The sequence below is a fragment of the Bos javanicus genome, chromosome 9 (genome assembly GCF_032452875.1).
Source record: "Bos javanicus breed banteng chromosome 9, ARS-OSU_banteng_1.0, whole genome shotgun sequence".
Classification (NCBI taxonomy): Eukaryota; Metazoa; Chordata; class Mammalia; order Artiodactyla; family Bovidae; genus Bos; species Bos javanicus.
In genome coordinates, this window is record NC_083876.1 from 25,368,884 (window position 1) to 25,387,379 (window position 18,496).

General features: G+C 39.6%; 1 protein-coding gene across 2 annotated transcripts; it reads right to left on the reverse strand.

Moving 5' to 3' along the window:
- Nucleotides 1–443: 443 nt before the first annotated feature.
- On the reverse strand, nt 444–17,691 carry HINT3 (histidine triad nucleotide binding protein 3). 2 transcript variants are annotated; one of them, XM_061427365.1, is made up of 5 exons: nt 17,351–17,691; nt 11,980–12,097; nt 8,498–8,567; nt 7,269–7,395; nt 444–3,052 (listed from the first exon to the last, which is right to left on the reverse strand). In XM_061427365.1, exons 1-5 carry the CDS (start codon nt 17,618–17,620, stop codon nt 3,020–3,022), a joined length of 618 nt encoding a protein of 205 aa, XP_061283349.1. In that variant the 5' UTR covers nt 17,621–17,691; the 3' UTR covers nt 444–3,019. The 2 variants fall into 2 exon arrangements, with proteins under 2 accessions (XP_061283349.1, XP_061283350.1); XM_061427366.1 differs by having other exon boundaries at nt 17,064–17,554.
- Between the last annotated feature and the right edge of the window lie 805 nt (nt 17,692–18,496).

Consider the following 18,496-nt stretch of genomic DNA (forward strand, 5'->3'; position numbering starts at 1 on the left):
AGCCCACCAGACTCTTCTGTCCATGAGATTCTCCAGGAGAGAATACTGGTCTGGGTCGCTGTGCCGTCCAGGGGATCTTCCTGACCCAGGGATTAAACGGATCTCTTGTATTGCAGGTGGATTCTTTACCCGCTGGGCACCTGGGAAACCCCTACATGTCATTCATTATTTGTCCAAACCCACAGAATGTACCACACCAAGGGTAAACTTGAAGATAAACTATCAACTCTGGGGTGATTTTGATGTGTCAATGTAAGTTAATCAGTTGTATTAATAACAAATGCACCACTCTGATAATGGGAGAGGCCTTGCATGTGTAGGGACAGGAAGTATAAGAAATCTACGTACCTTTCTCCTAATTCCGCCATGAACCTAAAACTACTCTAAAAAAGCACAATCTTTTAAAAACAAACAATTTTTTTTAAAGTCCAGAGAGACAAAACTTCACACAATATTTTTCCATATTTATTTAGCAGAAATTTAGCTAAGTAAACAGTTTGAAAGTTCATTATTAATAATTTTAAAATTCCGCAGTTACCAAAAATAGTATCACGACATGCATTAATAACGCTCTTGATACTACTTTAAACATTTTTAAGACAGGTTATGAATTAGCATTTGTACTGAGCTAATGTTATAACTGTAGCAGCTAGAGTTACCAGATATTAATAATTAAATAAATAAACTAATAATTAAACTATATACTTAAATAAACCTAATAATTAAATTACTGCAAAAGCTGAGTGAATTTCAGTTGTCATAATTCGATTATTAACCTTGACAGGAGAAATGCCACTAAAAATTTAAGGCTCCAAGGGTTTTCCAGCAAAGGAAAAAAGCTTACTATGAGAGGGTATAACCCCATATAAATTAAATCAAATGGCTAATCAACATTTTTTGTGAAGCCCATAGGGCATCTGAGAATTCTGAGAATTCCTTAAAAAGCTTACATGTTACTATCATAATACTGTCTATTATGTCACTACAAGGTCACAAAGCACGACACGTTGCACATGTTGAAAACTCCTTTCCTGAAGAAGCTGGTCACGGCTGAACTGATTTATAGGAACGTGTGACTGCGAATCTGCGTAGGTGCTCAGCAAGCTACTTAATACAGTAGTGCTGACAAACTCGTAAATATGATTTTGAGAGCCCATAACCCCTCTCTCCGGAGAAGGCAATGGCACCCCACTCCAGTACTCTTGCCTGGAAAATCCCATGGATGGAGGAGCCTGGTAGGCTGCAGTCCATGGGGTCGCTAAGAGTTGGACACGACTGAGCGACTTCACTTTCACTTTTCACGTTCATGCATTGGAGAAGGAAATGAAAACCCACTCCAGTGTTCCTGCCTGGAGAATCCCAGGGACGGGGGAGCCTGGTGGGCTGCCGTCTATGGGGTCGCACAGAGTCAGACACGACCGAAGCGACTTAGCAGCAGCAGTAGCAACCCCTCTCTCCACCTCCAGTGAATACAATGGAATCCGGATATTCAATTGTAAAGTAAATAATAATGGAGGCAAAACCCAAGGAAAGTGCACGTTCGTCTCTCGGCCTTAACGTCCACGATCCACCTGCCTAACACTGAGTCATGAGCACTTAGTTCTGCCACCTGTCTCCAGTGTTTCCCTCTCCATAGACACGGCTATGGACACTTTGATACTTAACACACCAACTTGTACTCACTGGTTTTGTCTGATCATTGTATTGGCAATTAAAGGCAGATGGTCCTTTCTCACTTCTATATTTCCTGATCCTGGCAGTGCCTGGTACAACTTAAATGCTCAGCAAATGTTTGTTGAGTGAATAAATGAACTAGACAATATTGACTCTAGAGGTTGTAACTAAACATTGTAATTGTAATAAGTATTTCATTACTTAAAACTATGTTTAATATAATGCCCCCCAAAAAGGAAGAAAAAAAAAACTAGTCTTCTCAGATTATTTCCACGATCAATACTTTAATCCTTATGTTCATTTATATTCATGTGCATGGTACAATTATACACTGGCACAATGTAAGATCAGCTTTCAGTGCTTATTTTTCATTCACATTCGCTACTACTAGTGTAGATTAGCACCAAATTCCTAAAGAAATATGTCTCATGAAATGATTTATCAATAATATTAATGTATTATTAAAGTACATTTTCTCATCCACGCCTATCCATCTCTACTTTCAAGTCAGGGCTTGTTCATTATAAAACACAGGTCTAATCACTTTTTAATTCTAATTTTCATTTGGTATAGTAAACAAATTATCAAGCAGCAGCTTCCTCCAGTTTTTAATATATTAATAAAACCACTTCATGTGTCTTCCCCATTTATATTCTTACAGGTAAAATTCCATTACAATGAATTCTCTTGGATAACCAAATTGATTTGTTGTAGCAAATTCACTGTTAGAGAAAAGTTAATTTTATATATATACTATATAGCTTTCAGTATCAATTTATTACAAAGATGCTAGGTTTCAGGAAGTGAAAACCAGCATCTGAAGTCTGAGTAAAAAGTGACACATATACAATTCTTTCCATCAAGATCAGAGATCACTGTGTAGTATGGTACTCTTTATTTTGAAATTTTATGTGTAAAATTACAGAACAATCAATAAGTAATTTCTTTCTCTCCTTCCTATAACAAATGTTCCAACAAAGTACTTTTATACCAGTTTATTCTTCATAAATAAATCACTATTATAACTGACTAGGGAGAAATAAAAATATTTTAATTTCTTAAAAAAATACAGAGCCCTTCTTGATTAACAGAATTTGTTTTAATGGGATTTTATCTAGAGTATCTTATACCTTAGACAAGGAGCCATTAAAACAAAGTCAATGACAGAATTTATATGACTATATCACACATTTCAGGAAACAAACATGAAGAAACAATTTAAGGCTACCCAGTAATAGCTTCTCATAAAACCCAGTGAACCTTACAATTGTAATTAGACTTCAAAGAGATGAAAATATTAGTCTATGTTGAGCCAAGATTAGGAAATCTTCCACTGTTGACATTTTCATGTTCTTAGTTTTTCAATCAAATAATCAGCCTGTAATTTAAAAAATAACATATCTTTATTCTAATTATCATAGCCTATACGAAATAATTTTACTGGCACTCCTATTATAATAAGCCACAACAGAAGAGCTGGATACTATATATTCTTTTCCTAAAAATCTTACGAAAAACTCTCAATTGTTTTTAAACTATACTCATCTCACACGCTAGTAAAGTAATGCTCAAAATTCTCCAAGCCAGGCTTCAGCAATACATGAACTGTGAACTTCCAGGTGTTCAAGCTGGTTTTAGGAAAGGCAGAGGAACCAGAGACCAAATTGCCAACATCCACTGGATCATGGAAAAAGCAAGAGAGTTCTAGAAAAACATCTATTTCTGCTTTATTGACTATGCCAAAGCCTTTGACTGTGTGGATCACAATAAACTGTGGAAAATTCTGAAAGAGATGGGAATACCAGATCACCTGACCTGCCTCTTGAGAAATCTGTATGTAGGTCAGGAAGCAACAGTTAGAACTGGATATGGAACAACAGACTGGTTCCAGATAGGAAAAGGAGTACGTCAAGGCTATATATTGTCACTCTGCTTATTTAACTTATATGCAGAGTACATCATGAGAAACGCTGGGCTGGAAGAAGCACTAGCTGGAATCAAGATTGCCAGGAGAAATATCAATAACCTCAGATATGCAGATGACACCACCCTTATGGCAGAAAGTGAAGAGGAACTAAAAAGCCTCTTGATGAAAGTGAAAGAGGAGAGTGAAAAAGTTGGCTTAAAGTTCAACATTCAGAAAACGAAGATCATGGCATCTGGTCCCATCACTTCATGAGAAATAGATGGGAAAACAGTGGAAACAGTGTCAGACTTTATTTTTTGAGGGTCTAAAATCACTACAGATGGTGACTGCAGCCATGAAATTAAAAGACGCTTACTCCTTGGAAGGAAAGTTATGACCAACCTAGATAGCATATTCAAAAGCAAAGACATTACTTTGCCAACAAAGGTCCATCTAGTCAAGGCTATGGTTTTTCCAGTGGTCATGTATGGATGTGAGAGTTGGACTGCGAAGAAAGCTGAGCAACAAAGAATTGATGTTTTTGAACTGTGGTGTTGGAGAAGACTCTTGAGAGTCCCTTGGACTGCAAGGAGATCCAACCAGTCCATTCTAAAGGAGATCAGTCCTGGGTATTCTTTGGAAGGAATGATGCTGAAGCTGAGACTCCAGTACTTTGTCCACCTCATGTGAAGAGTTGACTCATTGGAAAAGACTCTGATGCTGGGAGGGATTGGGGGCAGGAGGAAAAGGGGACGACAGAGGATGAGATGGCTGGATGGCATCACTGACTCGATGGACGTGAGTTTGAGTTAACTCCAGGAGTTGGTGATGGACAGGGAGGCCTGCGTGCTGCAATTCACGGGGTCGCAAAGAGTCGGACATGACCGAGGAACTGAACTGAAGTGAACTGAACTGAAAGGTGTTTATTTAATATTTTGTATATAAATAGGCAGATTTTTATCCACATTGCCTATTTGTCAGAAAGTTTCAAAAAGAAAAAGAAATATATAACACTAAAGTTTTATAAAGTAAACTAGGGGGGCTTCCCTAGTGGCTCAGCAGTAAAAGAACCCGCCTGCACATGCAGGGGACAAGGGTTCAATCCCTGGCCAGGGAGGATCCCACAGGCTGTGGAGCAACTGAGCCTGTGTACCACAACCACTGAGCCTGCTCTCCAGAGCCCAGGAGCTGCAATTCCTGAGCCCATGTGCCACAACTGCTGAAGCCCGTGCACCCTAGAGGCTGTGCTCCACAAAGAGAGGCCACCGCAATGAGCAGAGAGTGGCTCCCACTCGCCACAACTGGAGAAAAGCCCGTGCAGCAACCAAGACCCAGCACAGCCAAAGCTCAGTAAGAATTATTTTTTAAAAATCAAGAAGTAAACTATATGGAGGAACTTGAAATGCATTTTACTAAGTGAAAGAAGTGACAAGGCTACATACAATATGATTCTAACTATATGATGTTCTGGAAAAGGCAAAACTGGAGACTTGGAAAAAAGATAAAATAAAATCAGTGGTTACCAGAGGTTAAGGGGCAGGGATAAACAAATATCAGAGCACAGAGGATTTTTAGGGCACTTTGACTACTCTGCATGGTACTACAGTGTTGGATATATGTCATGATACATTTGTCCAAAGCCACAGTATATATACTACACAAAGAATGAACCCTAATAAAAACTATGGACTTTGAGTGATAAGGATATATCAATGTAGTTTCACGGATTATAACAAACGTATCACTGTGGTGTAGGATGTTGATAGTGGGAGGGATTGTGAGTACGTGGGGACACAGGATATATGGGAACTCTCTGAACTTTCCATTCAATTTTGCTGTGAACCTAAAATTCTTTAAAAAAAAAAAAATCTATTTAAAAAAGAATAAAAACTAAGGTCTTCTAGTTGTATTATTTCAGATACTTTACTCAATCATCTTATATATCTGGAATACTATATAAGATTTCAGAATAAATGTTAATATCTTTATTTTGATTTTTTCAAAGTCTCATAATACATACTTAATATCTATATTTAAGAAGAGTTCAGATTCCCAGGATGAACCATTAACAGATATCATAACTTTGTTCATTCATTTTTTTCCCAACTAAAAAATCTTTTAAGGAATACAGTTTAGAAGTTATAAAAATGTATTTAAATTATTTTTTATTATAAAACATAGTATAGAAAATGAGAAATACAGATAAAAAAATACCTCTTTTTTATCATACCAATCTTTTAAAGAGACCACACCAGCTTCCTACAAAATGTCCCATTTTTTAATCTGAGGTACACATACATCTTGGCTTCCCAGGTGGCACTAGTGGTAAGGAATTCATCTGCCAATGCAGGAATGTAACAGACAGGGGTTCGTTCCTAGGTTAGGAAGATCCACTGGAGAAGGGCATGGCTATCCACTCCAGTATTCCTGCCTGGAAAATTCCATGGACAGAGGAGCCTGGCAGGTTACAGTCCATGGGGTCACACAGAGTCATACATGACTGAAGCAACTTAGCATGCACGCACATACATCTTAAATATATTTTTAATTAAATAAAATAATCTGGACAAGTTGAAGAAAGAGATAAAAAGTCTGAAATACGAAGTTTCTAAAAATGAAATGTTTTTTCATTTCTTCTGTAATATGACTATGATAATAATATATATTAACTAATGGTAATTACTTAATTTATAATTTGATGGTTTTTCAGATATAGCTGCTACAGGTCACCTTATCATCATGGACATATAAGAAACTGGTAAATTACTAGTCAAGTGGCCCTGGAAAGACAGAGTCATTTAATAACTTGACTAAATTTAAATTGAATAAATTTAATAATTTAAAAGCTTGACTGTCGGGTTACAAGCTTATAATCAGTAGAATTCTATTCTACTGTTGCTCTAGCAAAGCAGAATTCTTCAATTTTTTAGACTCACAACTTCAACTTCAGGTTTAGTGGCTGATGCTACTTGGCTCTCTGTTTTTACAAAGAGGCTAATGATGATACAGGCTGCATTTACTGAGCCCTTACTATCTGCAAGGTACAGTTTTAAGCACTTTGTGCACATGTGTGTGTTTGTGTGTGTCTGTGCTTAGTCGCTCAGTTGTGTCCAACTCTTTGCAACCCCATGGACTATAGCCCACCTAGCTCCTCTTTCAACCGAATTTTCCAGGCAAGAATACTGGAGCGGGTTGCCACTTCCTCCTCCATGGGATCTTCCTGACCCAGGGATCAAACCTTTGGCTCTTGCACCTCCTGCATTGGCAGGCGGACTCCTTACCAGTGCACCATGTTAATTAAATCATCAATCCTCTTCTGAACCCTAGAGGCAGGCACTATTACCTATAAGTCAGTAGTAGACAAAAAACTTGGGCCTTAAAAAGTTTAAGTAACTTGCACATGGTCACTTGAATAACTAATGGAGCCAGAATTCAGAACTATTAATGCCACGAACTTCTATATCATATCCTCTGCTTACAATTCAGAGACTTCACCACGGTGTCTCTTCCTACAGATCTGATGACCTGGAAAGTCCCCCAAATTACAAAGATTATTTTGGATATGCGCAAATAGTATGTTAAAACAGATGACCAAGTCTAGAAAGTATCTACTGTTGCCAAGAAAAGAAAAACTACAACCAAAAGGGCAAATATTTTTGTATGCTACTAGCGTAACAATAATACTCACTGTGATAAACCAATAGGAATTCACTCTATAAACCAATCTTGACATGAAGCTCAGCTGATCAGCTGGTGCCAGAACATGAAGGTGCAAGTGGGCAATGGAACAGAATGGTGACACATGGAAACCCATTCTGAAACAGAAAAGTACGAGATAACTGACAGATTAGTTCTACAATAGTTTACAACTATATTTTCAGGTTAAAACACATAAATATTAAAGATACCCAAAACAGGTTACCTAAGGTAGACAGATTACCACTCAAACAACTCTTCCACTGTTTTTCTACATGAACTTTAGAGTATTCACACCATTCTTTCTCATGTTGAAGTTCACAGTAAGATAAAGTCTTCATCAAGAAAAGCTTTCACAGAATATTATGGCACTGTATAACTTATTAATTCTGAGCTGGCATTATATCTTACTTCAGTTCTTATCCCTGGTGGCTCAGACGGTAAAGCATCTGTCTACAATGTGGGAGACCCGGGATCGATCCCTGGGTTGGGAAGATCCCCTGGAGAAGGAAATGGCAATCAACTCCAGGACTATTGCCTGGAAAATCCCATGGACAGAGGAGCCTGGTAGGCTATATAGTCCATGGGGTCGCAAAAATCGACTCCAGGGCTATTGCCTGGAAAATCCCACGGACAGAGGAGCCTGGTAGGCTATAGTCCATGGGATCGCAAAGAGTCAGCCACGACTGAGCGACTTCACTTTCACTTTCAGTTCTTATCATATTATCTTTAATTTTCCTAAAAAATGCTGAGTCACTGGACAGGGAGTAGAAGTAGGGAGTCCTTACTTCTAAGACATGACCAGTAGATGGCATGCTTTCTCCTAAATAAAGTGGTCATTTCCTTACCATCACTAAAAAAACTTTCATCACTTTAAGTTTCTTGAATACTAAAAGTAAGTTAGATTTTTTTCCCTAAGGAAATTCAGTTTATACACAATTTTATAGGAATGCACATACTGAACAAAGAAGACTAAGTAACTAGTTTTACCTGCCCACTGCTTGAATATTCCTGTCTGTCTAACCTCTAAGTGGTGCTTATTAGAAGATGTTGAGATGTGAAAAGTTTTGTTTATTAAATTTACTAATGAACAATATATTCACTTTCAGGAAAACTGCATTTAAACCATGAACTCTGCATCTCTACTTTCATTTTCCCGAGGAAATAACATTTGAGAAAAACCAACTGTATGTATTGGTTTCTATCTGGAAGTAGACATACCTTGTATTTTCAAAGTCAGTGAAATTATTCCTTTCTAGAATGGCTTTTCCAACAGTTACCATGTTCTCAACTGTAAAACAGGAAAGAAACTACATTATGCTCTAGGAGACATTAAGTTCATTACCAAGTTATTAACCCAAACTTTTAGATCCTAGTAAAAAGTCATATCAAATAGATACACATTTAAAGACGTCTTCAACAGCTCTAAGTTACTGAGACGTTTGCTGATCAACACCTGAAACGAAGGTTCAACCTATCACAAACTATCACACATGAGCTGACTCTAAACAGCTCTTGAGGGATATTATCAAGTTATCAAGTGATACTACTTAGGACATCTGATCTTGCTGTGGTCTAATTCTAATCATAAGGAAACCAAGTATCTACACAAAACTTGTCTGAGTTAAGAAGACAAGAAAACTTTGAACTTGCCTTTGAACTTAAATTAGGAATATGACACCCCCTATACACTAGCCCTGCTGTGACTAAATGTTTGTTTTGGCTTCCAAACTCTCATCTGCCTTAGCATCTTAGTCTCAGTGTTTCACGGTCTTCAGATGGGATATGCTTCCCCATTAAAACATTTTTGGCAACCTGGTATCTTCAAGCACAGTGCCAAACTTCAGATCCCTTCCGTTTCTGAATGGTGTAATCAAGCATTTAAAAAGAGAAGAAGTGAGAGAATCTGCAGAGGATAGTTTTATAAGAGGTTTAAAATCATTGCTATCAGTTTGCTTCTCTTAAGTCAGGCTTGAGTGGGAAGGCTTCCATGACAAGGTCAGTACCACTCAGTCAAAAAAAAAAAAAAAGCTCAAGCCAGACTATATCTTGCTTTCTTTCAAAAGTCTCCCAAGATTCGAGGGGGTGGGGTAAGGTGAAATTAGGAGGCTGGGATTATCATACATACACCGCTATATGTAAAACAGATAACCAACAGGTACCTACTGTATACCACAGGGAACTATACTCAGTATTTTGTTATAACCTGCAAGGAAAAAGAATTTGAAAAAGAATATATATTCTACATGTATAACTGAATCACTATGCTGTATACCTGAAACTAACACGATATTGAAAATCAACTATACTTCAATGAAAAAATTTTAAACTAAGAGAGAGATGGTAGAAGCATGCTACTGCCCATGTAACAAGATGGAGAAGGACTTTCAGCCATAAATCTAGTCCAGAGATCTTAACTGGATGACAAATTAAACTGAAAATATTCAGATGAATGTTGCCTGGTTTCTGGTTCAATATGGAGACCTGTGTGATTATTCAACTTGCTTTTGCTTTCAACATAAAACCATTCTCGAAAGTATAAAATGAGAAAAAAAAATACCCCCAAGATGCCAAACATTTGAATAAATAAAAAAGACTGTTTTTTCTTTTAATTTCTTTAAAGGACATATGACTATTTAATCATTTTAACAGTAACATGGCATTATAAAGTATATAGATGAAATATAAATGACAACAATAACAAAGTGTTGCAAAGTTTCTCATATTTTGAATTGATACAATGCTAATTCTAAGTAGGCTGTTATAATTGTAGGATGTGTATTTTAATTTTGCTATAGCAACTAGTTTAAAAAAATACAAAGAAAATTGGCTAAAATGACAGGAGATAAATTAAAGTGGAATATTAAAAGTATGTTTGAAAAAAAAAAAGTATGTTTGATCAACCACAGAAAGGCAGGAAAGAAGAAACAGGACAACAAAAAGCAAGTGGGACAAATAGAAAACAAATGGCAAGACGGCCGACCTAAACCCAACTATGTCAATAGTTATACTAAATGTTTCTGAACTACATGCTCAGGTTAAAAGACGGAGATTTCCACATTATATTGTTTTTTTAAAATGCCAGATGCAATTACATTGCCATCTTCACGTCTTTAAATATACATATTCAATTTATTATAAGTAAAGGATAGAAGGGGCTTCCCTGGCAGCTCAGTGGTAAAGAATCTGCCTGCCAATGCAGGGGACACAGCTTCCATCCCTGGGTCAGAAAGCTCCCGTGGAAAAGAAAATGGCAACCCACTCCAGTATTCTTGCCTAGGAAATCCCACGGACAGAGAAGCCTGACAAGCTACAGTCCACGGGGTCTCAAAAGAGTTGGATACAACTTAATGACGACAACAACAACACAAGGATAGAAAAAGATACCCAAGGCAAACAGCAAGTAATAAGAAAGTTGGGGTATCTAAATTAATATCATACAAAATAGACACAAGAAGTATTTCCAGAGATTAAGGAACGTTTTATAATGATAAAAATAGATCATTGCGAAGACATGACAATTATGTTATGCATTCACTTAAAATCAACTCCAAACTACATTAAGCAAAACCAATTGTCTCATTCCTATTTCATTGATTGGTATCTACTCTATTATTTCCTTCTTTATTCTTATTTTTATCTGATTTTGCTTGCCTCTTTCTAGTGTCCTAAACTGAAAACAGATCATTGGTTTTATACCTCCCTGTCTAACATAAGCACTTAAAGCTATAAATTTTACTCTATATACTTTAGCTACATTCTATAATCCTTTGATATATATTTTTATTACCAATCAATTCAAAATATTGTCTTTTTTGAACTATTTAGAAGTTACTTAAAAGTGGGTTAATTTAAAAATATTCAGTACTATTCTAGATTTTATTATTTCTTCAATGTAATTCCATTGTCATCAGACAACATATAAGATTTTGATCATTTGAAAATGTACTGAGACTTACTTTATTGTCCAGAGTATATCTTGGTGAACATGTGCTCATAACAAAATATGTATTCTATAGTTAGGTGAAGTTCTATTAATGTTAATTATAGTCACAGGGCTTGACACTGTTACTAAGCTCTTCTATATGGTTATTATTTTCCTAACTTTAAAGACTATAAAAAAATTAATTGCATTGACTTTTAAAGGTTTATTATGAAGATATTCAAATATACACAAAATCAGTAAAAACAGTATTATATAATGAAATCCAAAACATCTACTATGCTGCTTCAAAATTAGTAACATTTGATTTGCAACAGTTATAAAAGCTTTCAAAAAGAAATATTAGAAAAAGAAAAGCAAGCATAAACACATTTCTTCCTCTTAAAAAAAAAAAAAAGTAAATACTTAAAGGGCTTCCCTGATGGCTCAGTGGTAGAGTGTCTGCCTGCCAGTGCAGGAGAAATAAGTTCGATCCATGATCTAGGAAGATTCCACGTGCCACAGAGGAGCTAGGCCTGTGTGCCACAACTATGGAGCCTGGCCACGAGTTAATAAATGTTGAGGTTTGATGATAAGGACATAAAGGTTATACTAAATATTTTCTTTACTTTTGTATATATTGGAAATTTTTCATAGTGACAGTTTAAAAAGCCACATGCTCCTTTATCACAATACCTGTCTCAACTATTTCAATTGTCACTGCCATCACTGATGCCAGTTCAAGATGATATGACCGTGAAGAATACCACCATCCACTTACTGAGTTCTATTTGATCTTTCTTTAGATATTTGCAGTTTTCAAAATGCTTCTTTGGTACCACAAGATAATGATGAGGTGCTGCTGGCTTGATATCTTTGAAGCAAACTAGGTCTTCATTCTAAAGGGAAAAAAAAAAATGTGTCATTTGTTACTAAATTTTTAAAAAGAATTTCCTAATGCAGTTGAGGCATGTGTCAGACATCATAAATCTCAGTCTGATATGGAAATGGTACTTACGTTACAACTAATCTCCATTGGGCAATTTTGTGATTATGTATTATGTCCATAAACACAAGCTTTAGCTTCCTTCATGAGACACTCATTTATCCCAGAGAAGAAAAAGACTTTTTTAAAGTCAATTTCAAGGAAAAAATTATGAATGAAGCTATTAAATTCATTACTATAATCCCAAATTTTTAAAAATTTTCATTATATATTTCTCCATCTCTACCCTAAGGTTTTTCTCCTCCTAATATGTACTTTTCGGAGAAGGCAATGGCACCCCACTCCAGTACTCTTGCCTGGAAAATCCCACGGAGGGGAGAGCCTACTTTTAAAGGTGTGACAACAGAATCATAGCAAGTTTGATAAATTCTTTTTTAAATTTAGTTTTTTTCCAAAGTCACATTTTCTTCAATTATAGCATCATCTAGCATCTACATGGGATTACATTTTAAAACTTTTTCCAAAAATTTTTTTTATTTGCCACTTTACAGCATTAAAAAAGACTCAAAATATTGAAAACAAACTCCAGTATATTGTGCTAAGATATGTATGGCATCAGTTTTCTGTTTTATAAACTCTACACAGTAATGTAAGGAAAAAAGAAAAGGAAACAAAACAGTGAATCTGTCAATCTATTAACATTTGAGTTTCAAGCTTTTCCAAGAGAAAAATCTATATTCCCTAAATAAGCTTATTCAATTTCTCCTACTTAAAAATTAAGTAAAAACTAAAATCAGTATCAATAAGCATGCTGCTGCTGCTGCTAAGTCGCTTCAGTCGTGTCCGACTCTGTGCGACCCCATAGACAGCAGCCCACCAGGCTCCCCAGTCCCTGGGATTCTCCAGGCAAGAACACTGGAGTGGGTTGCCATTTCCTTCTCCAACGCATGAAAGTGAAAAGTGAAAGGGAAGTCCCTGAGTTGTGTCCGACTCTTAGCGACCCCATGGCCTGAGCTCACCAGGCTCCTCCGTCCATGGGATTTTCCAGGCAAGAGTACTGGAGTGGGGTGCCATTGCCTTAAGCATAGTTTCCCTCAAAAACACTGACAGAATGCACTGTTGCTCATTAGTTCTCCATTCCAAGAACCAAAATTTAACTGGGACAAGGACCTCATATGCATACCAATAATCTTGATTTCAACAAGAATAATGACAAAAGGCAATTGTACATGTATCATGAACTTCCTTATCAGTATCCATCAGTTCAGTTCAGTTGCTCAGTCGTGTCAGACTCTTTGCGACCCCATGGACTGCAGCACACCAGGCCTCCCTGTCCATTACCAACTCCTGAAGTTTACACAAACTCATGTCCATTGAGTCGGTGATGCCATCCAACCATCTCATCCTCTGTAGTCCCCTTCTCCTCCCGCCTTCAATCTTTTCCAGCATCAGGGTCTTTTCAAATGAGTCAGTTCCTCACATCAGGTGGCCAAAGTACTGGAGTTTCAGCTTCAGCCTCAGACCTTCCAATGAATATTCAGGACTGATCTCCTTTAGGATGGACTGGTTGGATCTCCTTGCAGTCCAAGGGACTCTCAAGAGTTTTCTCCAATACCACCGTTTAAAAGCATAAATTCTTTGGTGCTCAGCTTTCTACACAAATTCTCACATCCATACATGACTACTGGAAAACCATAGCCTTGACTAGACGGACCTTTGTTGGCAAAGTAATGTCTCTGCTTTTTAATATGCTATCTAGGTTGGTCATAGCTTTTCTTCCAAGGAGCAATCATCTTTTAATTTCATGGCTGCAATCACCATCTGCAGTGATTTTGGAGCCCCAAAAATAAAGTCTGACACTGTTGCCACTGTTTCCCCATCTATTTGCCATGAAATGATCAGTATCCATACTGCTCATCTAAACTTTAGGTGACTGACAAGCTGATCTCCAATGACACCACATGATATTTTAATATCACAAATATACTGTATATCTGTCATATTCTATATGACATAGCTGTACTTTATAAATGATATACATTTCTCCTTCTCCTTCTTCAGAGCTTTATTCAAATGCCACCCTCTTTTCTTAATTTTTTAAAATTTCTTTGGCTACATCAGATCTTAGCTGTAGCACACAGGATCTCTGTTGTGTTATACGGACTCTTGCGTTGAGGCATGCAGGCATGGGCTCCAGCTCAGTAGTTGTGGCGCACGGGCCCAGTTGTTCCAGGGCACATGAGATCTTAGTTCCCTGACCAGGGATCAAACCCGTGTCCCCTGTATTAGCAGGCGGATTCTTAACCACTGGACTACCAGGGAAGTCCTCAAATGCCCTCACCTTCTTAGTGAAGCATTTCCTTATTAAAATTTTAAAACTGCATCCCTTTTCTCTTTTGTTGTTCCCCATCTAAGAAACTATGCATTTTATTTATTATGTTGCTTATTGTCTATTTCCTGTGAGTAGAATGTAAGCGCCACGAGGACGGGGATTTTTGCTCATTTTATTTGCTGCTGTATCCCAATGCCTCCAGCAGTGTCTGGCACACAGAAGGCACTCATGTAAATACTGAGTAATGGACGGGTGACTGAATTTCCTCTTTCCCAGGGATAAAGCTCTACCTCTTGGGGCCAGTTTAAACCTTTCTCCATTGGCACCTGCCCATCGGGATTTAAGCACACCAAAGACTTCCCTGTTTTATAAAACTTTCTCTTAACTCCACCTCCTCCTGTAGTTACCACTATCTCTCCCTACTCCCCAAGACTGCCAAGCTTCCTTCAGAAGTTGTCTGTCTTTGCTGTCTTCAATGTTTTAGGTTGAATCTTGAGGTTTTCATCAGCGATCTGCCCTCTGCCCCATCACTGCACTGCAGTTGTTCTCCTGAAGGTCAGCGGTCATCACCCTGGGGACAAAACCAGTTCTAATCTAAGTTGGCCTCTCTGCATGCATACTGGAGAGTCATCCAACCCAGATATGAGGATGAGGGAAGGTAGATATTGCTGCCAATTCCTATCTCCTCAACATATTCCTTTCTCTTCGCTTTCCTACTTTCCCCTTTGTTTCTCTGTCCCCTTTACAGGTCTTCATCCTCCACCTCTCTCTTACGATTTTAGGGTTCTTTAGAGTTCTGTGCAGGGATCCCTTCACTACCCTACAAATATGTCCTGCTGCTGCTGCTAAGTAAGTCCCTTCAGTCATGTCCGACTCTGTGCGACCCCATAGACGGCAGCCCACCAGGCTCCCCAGTCCCTGGGATTCTCCAGGCAAGAACACTGGAGTGGGTTGCCATTTCCTTCTCCAATGCATGAAAGTGAAAAGTGAAAGTGAAGTCGCTCAGTCGTGTCCGACTCCCAGCGACCCCATGGACTGCAGCCTACCAGGCTCCTCCGTCCGTAGGGTGATCTTATTAATTTCCCTCTTTTCAATTTCCACCTATAAGCTGGCAGTTCCTATCATCTGGGCTAGAAATGCAGACCTCTGCATTGTCAGACTCCTAATTATTCCTAAATTGATCTGCTTTTCTTCATCCCCATTATTACATTTTATATCAGGCTGGATTACCTCAACAGCTTCATAACCAATCTCTATGCCACCAGCCTGGTCCTCTCCCAATCATTCTCCCCCAGGGTACCAGATGATCTTTCAAAGATCAAACGTTTTCATGGACCTCAACCATTTTCTTCCAACCCAGCATGAACAGTAGCAATAAACTGTGGAGCTTCCTTCCCTTCACTCTTTAAATAAAGCCCAAACTGCTTAACATGAAGTACAACAGCCTTAATAACTTGGCCCTCGCCTACCTCTCCACCCTCATCTTTTACCACTCACCCCTTCAAACTCTATCTGTGCTCCAGTTAGATTGAATTTCTATTCGCCTGTGGCAGAGACCAAACCGCGGAAGGTTCTCTTTACCGAAGACATTCTTCTCTCCTCCTCCTCACCTGACCATACTTATTTTTTCATGTCTCACTTCCTCTGGAAGCTCTTCCCTAACCCTTCAAGTCTGGTCAGGTGCCCCTCCCACGGGCCTTGCAAAATACTGCAGGTAGTAAAACCATCTCACCGTAGCACGGAGCACTATCAGCTGCCTCTTCTGTCGGTACTGACTCCACCCTTTAGATTATAAAATGTAGACAGGGACTACTAGCCTTTATTTACCTTGCTCCCCACTGAATCTCCAACAGTGCTTAGAAGGAATTCAATTTACTTTTAACCAATGAATGATTACTACAAAACAAAAACAAAGCCCAGAATCTTTGGAGCTGATTCTTTCAAAAGACTATTTCTTTAAAGGCCAGTCAAGCTGGTAGACGAAAGTGCCTACCCGATATCTGTTTTTAAATATCTGAGCAAAGTCTAAATGCTCTGAAAATTTCCACATATCCCAACTGATAATAACACTTCTAAGGAACTGGACTCTTTAGTGGAAATCAGAATGCATTAACTAATTGTGTGACCACGGACCACTTCTGCCAACCTATTTTCAATCTAACAAATGGGTCACTGTGATGCTTTTCACAGTGACCATTATCTATTATCTACTAGTTTGTTTTTAGTATATTTGCAGAACGTAAAGGCAGTGTCTAGAAAAGTGGGGGGAGGTGGGGTAGGGGGAGGTTCCTTTAATAAAATCAGAGGTCACTATTGTCCACCGACCACCTCGGCAGCTGCGGAGAGAGGTTTTATATCTACATTTTCTCCCATTAGAACAGTAAACGAGGCTGGCGACACTCCCGGCGCCTAGAGAAACAAGCCTGTCTGTATCACTAGGACACCCAGCCTCCCCCAGCTCCATTTACCCAGGACCGTCCCCACCCGATCCACGCCGGCGAGGCCCCCCTGAGCTGAGGCGCCCTAAGCGGAGCTCCCCAAGGGCGTTCCGGATCCCACCCGCGCCGGGTCGCGCGTCGCAGCCCACCTCACAGTGCAGGAGTTCGGTGCCGGGATCCTGGTGCGCCGCGATCCGGCAGAACACGCACTTGCTACTGTAGTTCGCGAGCTCCGGGGACTCTGCGGCGACCGCGGGGGTCTCCCCTGGGGACCCCGCGGGTTGGGCAGCCGCCACTGGCTCAGAGCGGGCACACGACTTCCCTAAACCGCATTCCTCCTCCTCCATCATCGCACCCGCTCTTCTGCGCCGCTGAGAGACCTCTCCGGGACAACAGGGCCTCTTGCAGTTAGCCTCCTGCACCTCCTAGATTTTACCTCGAGGCGTCGCCCCTCGTCTGGCGCTGGGCCGGGCCGGGAGCTGGGCACAGCGCGGATCCAGGGCGACCGGAGCCGCAAGGTGACTCGCCGCGGAGCCGCAAAATCCAGAGGCTGGCCTTCACGCTGACTGCCACGCGGGGGCGCGCAAGGACGCGACACGGAAGAGCCGCCGCCGCCGGCGGCAGTCGCCCATCCCCGTGCGTCTCGGTGGTAACGACTCAGGAGTTCCGCCACAACGCCGGCTCGCGCCCCACGCCGCGATGACATCACGTTCGCGCTCTACCCGGGAGCCGAATGGCACTTATTGACCGTTCTGAACGTCATCTCCCGGAAGCCAGCAACATAAAGTGCCTCGAGTGTATAATGATGTCTTAAAAAAAAAAAAAGTTTTAAAAAATTCGTAGGTTTTACGAGAATGAACATTTCTAGAGCTTTGATGCTTTGGGTATCCATTTTCTACAATGATAATCTTAGGTGATAAGGCTCAAAATATCAAACAGAACTTCACACCTGTTTTTACCTTTTGTTGTTATTATTGACAGCATCAGCTAGATCAAAATAGTGGGCTTTATCTCATTCTTTATACACAGATAAATGCGGAATCCTGTAGTTTATAGTCTGACATATTCCAGAACTTCATAGAAATTGACGAGGAATTGACCTAGAAACTTTAAGAAATTGACAAGAAATTCAGGCTTTCTTGGGAGTTGTGCTTCGGGAAAGAGCGAAAAATGAGTAACACATTCCCTTGCTGGTTCCCTGGGTTGGGAGGGGCGCATGAGTTGGTCCCTTAAATGGGATGAGGGCGGGGGCAGATCTGGTGGTCTTTTGGCGGGGGTGGCTTAGGAGGTCTGCCCACCCATCCCCCACCCCCTTGGTGCTGTGTGCAGGGATCATGAGTAATGCCCTCTTTCTGCTCAGGACATCACAGAAGTAGCAGTTGGGTTTTTGGTCTTTTTGTACCTTGTTTATAATTTGTTCAGGCTTTACTTCAGTTCAATTCAGTCCCTCAGTCCTGTCCAACTCTTTGTGACCCCATGGACTGCAGCATGCCAGGCTTCCCGGTCCATCACCAACTCCCTGGAGCTTGCTCAAAACTTGCAAGCAGTTATTTTTAGTCCTTTAGTTTCTTTATATTCTGTT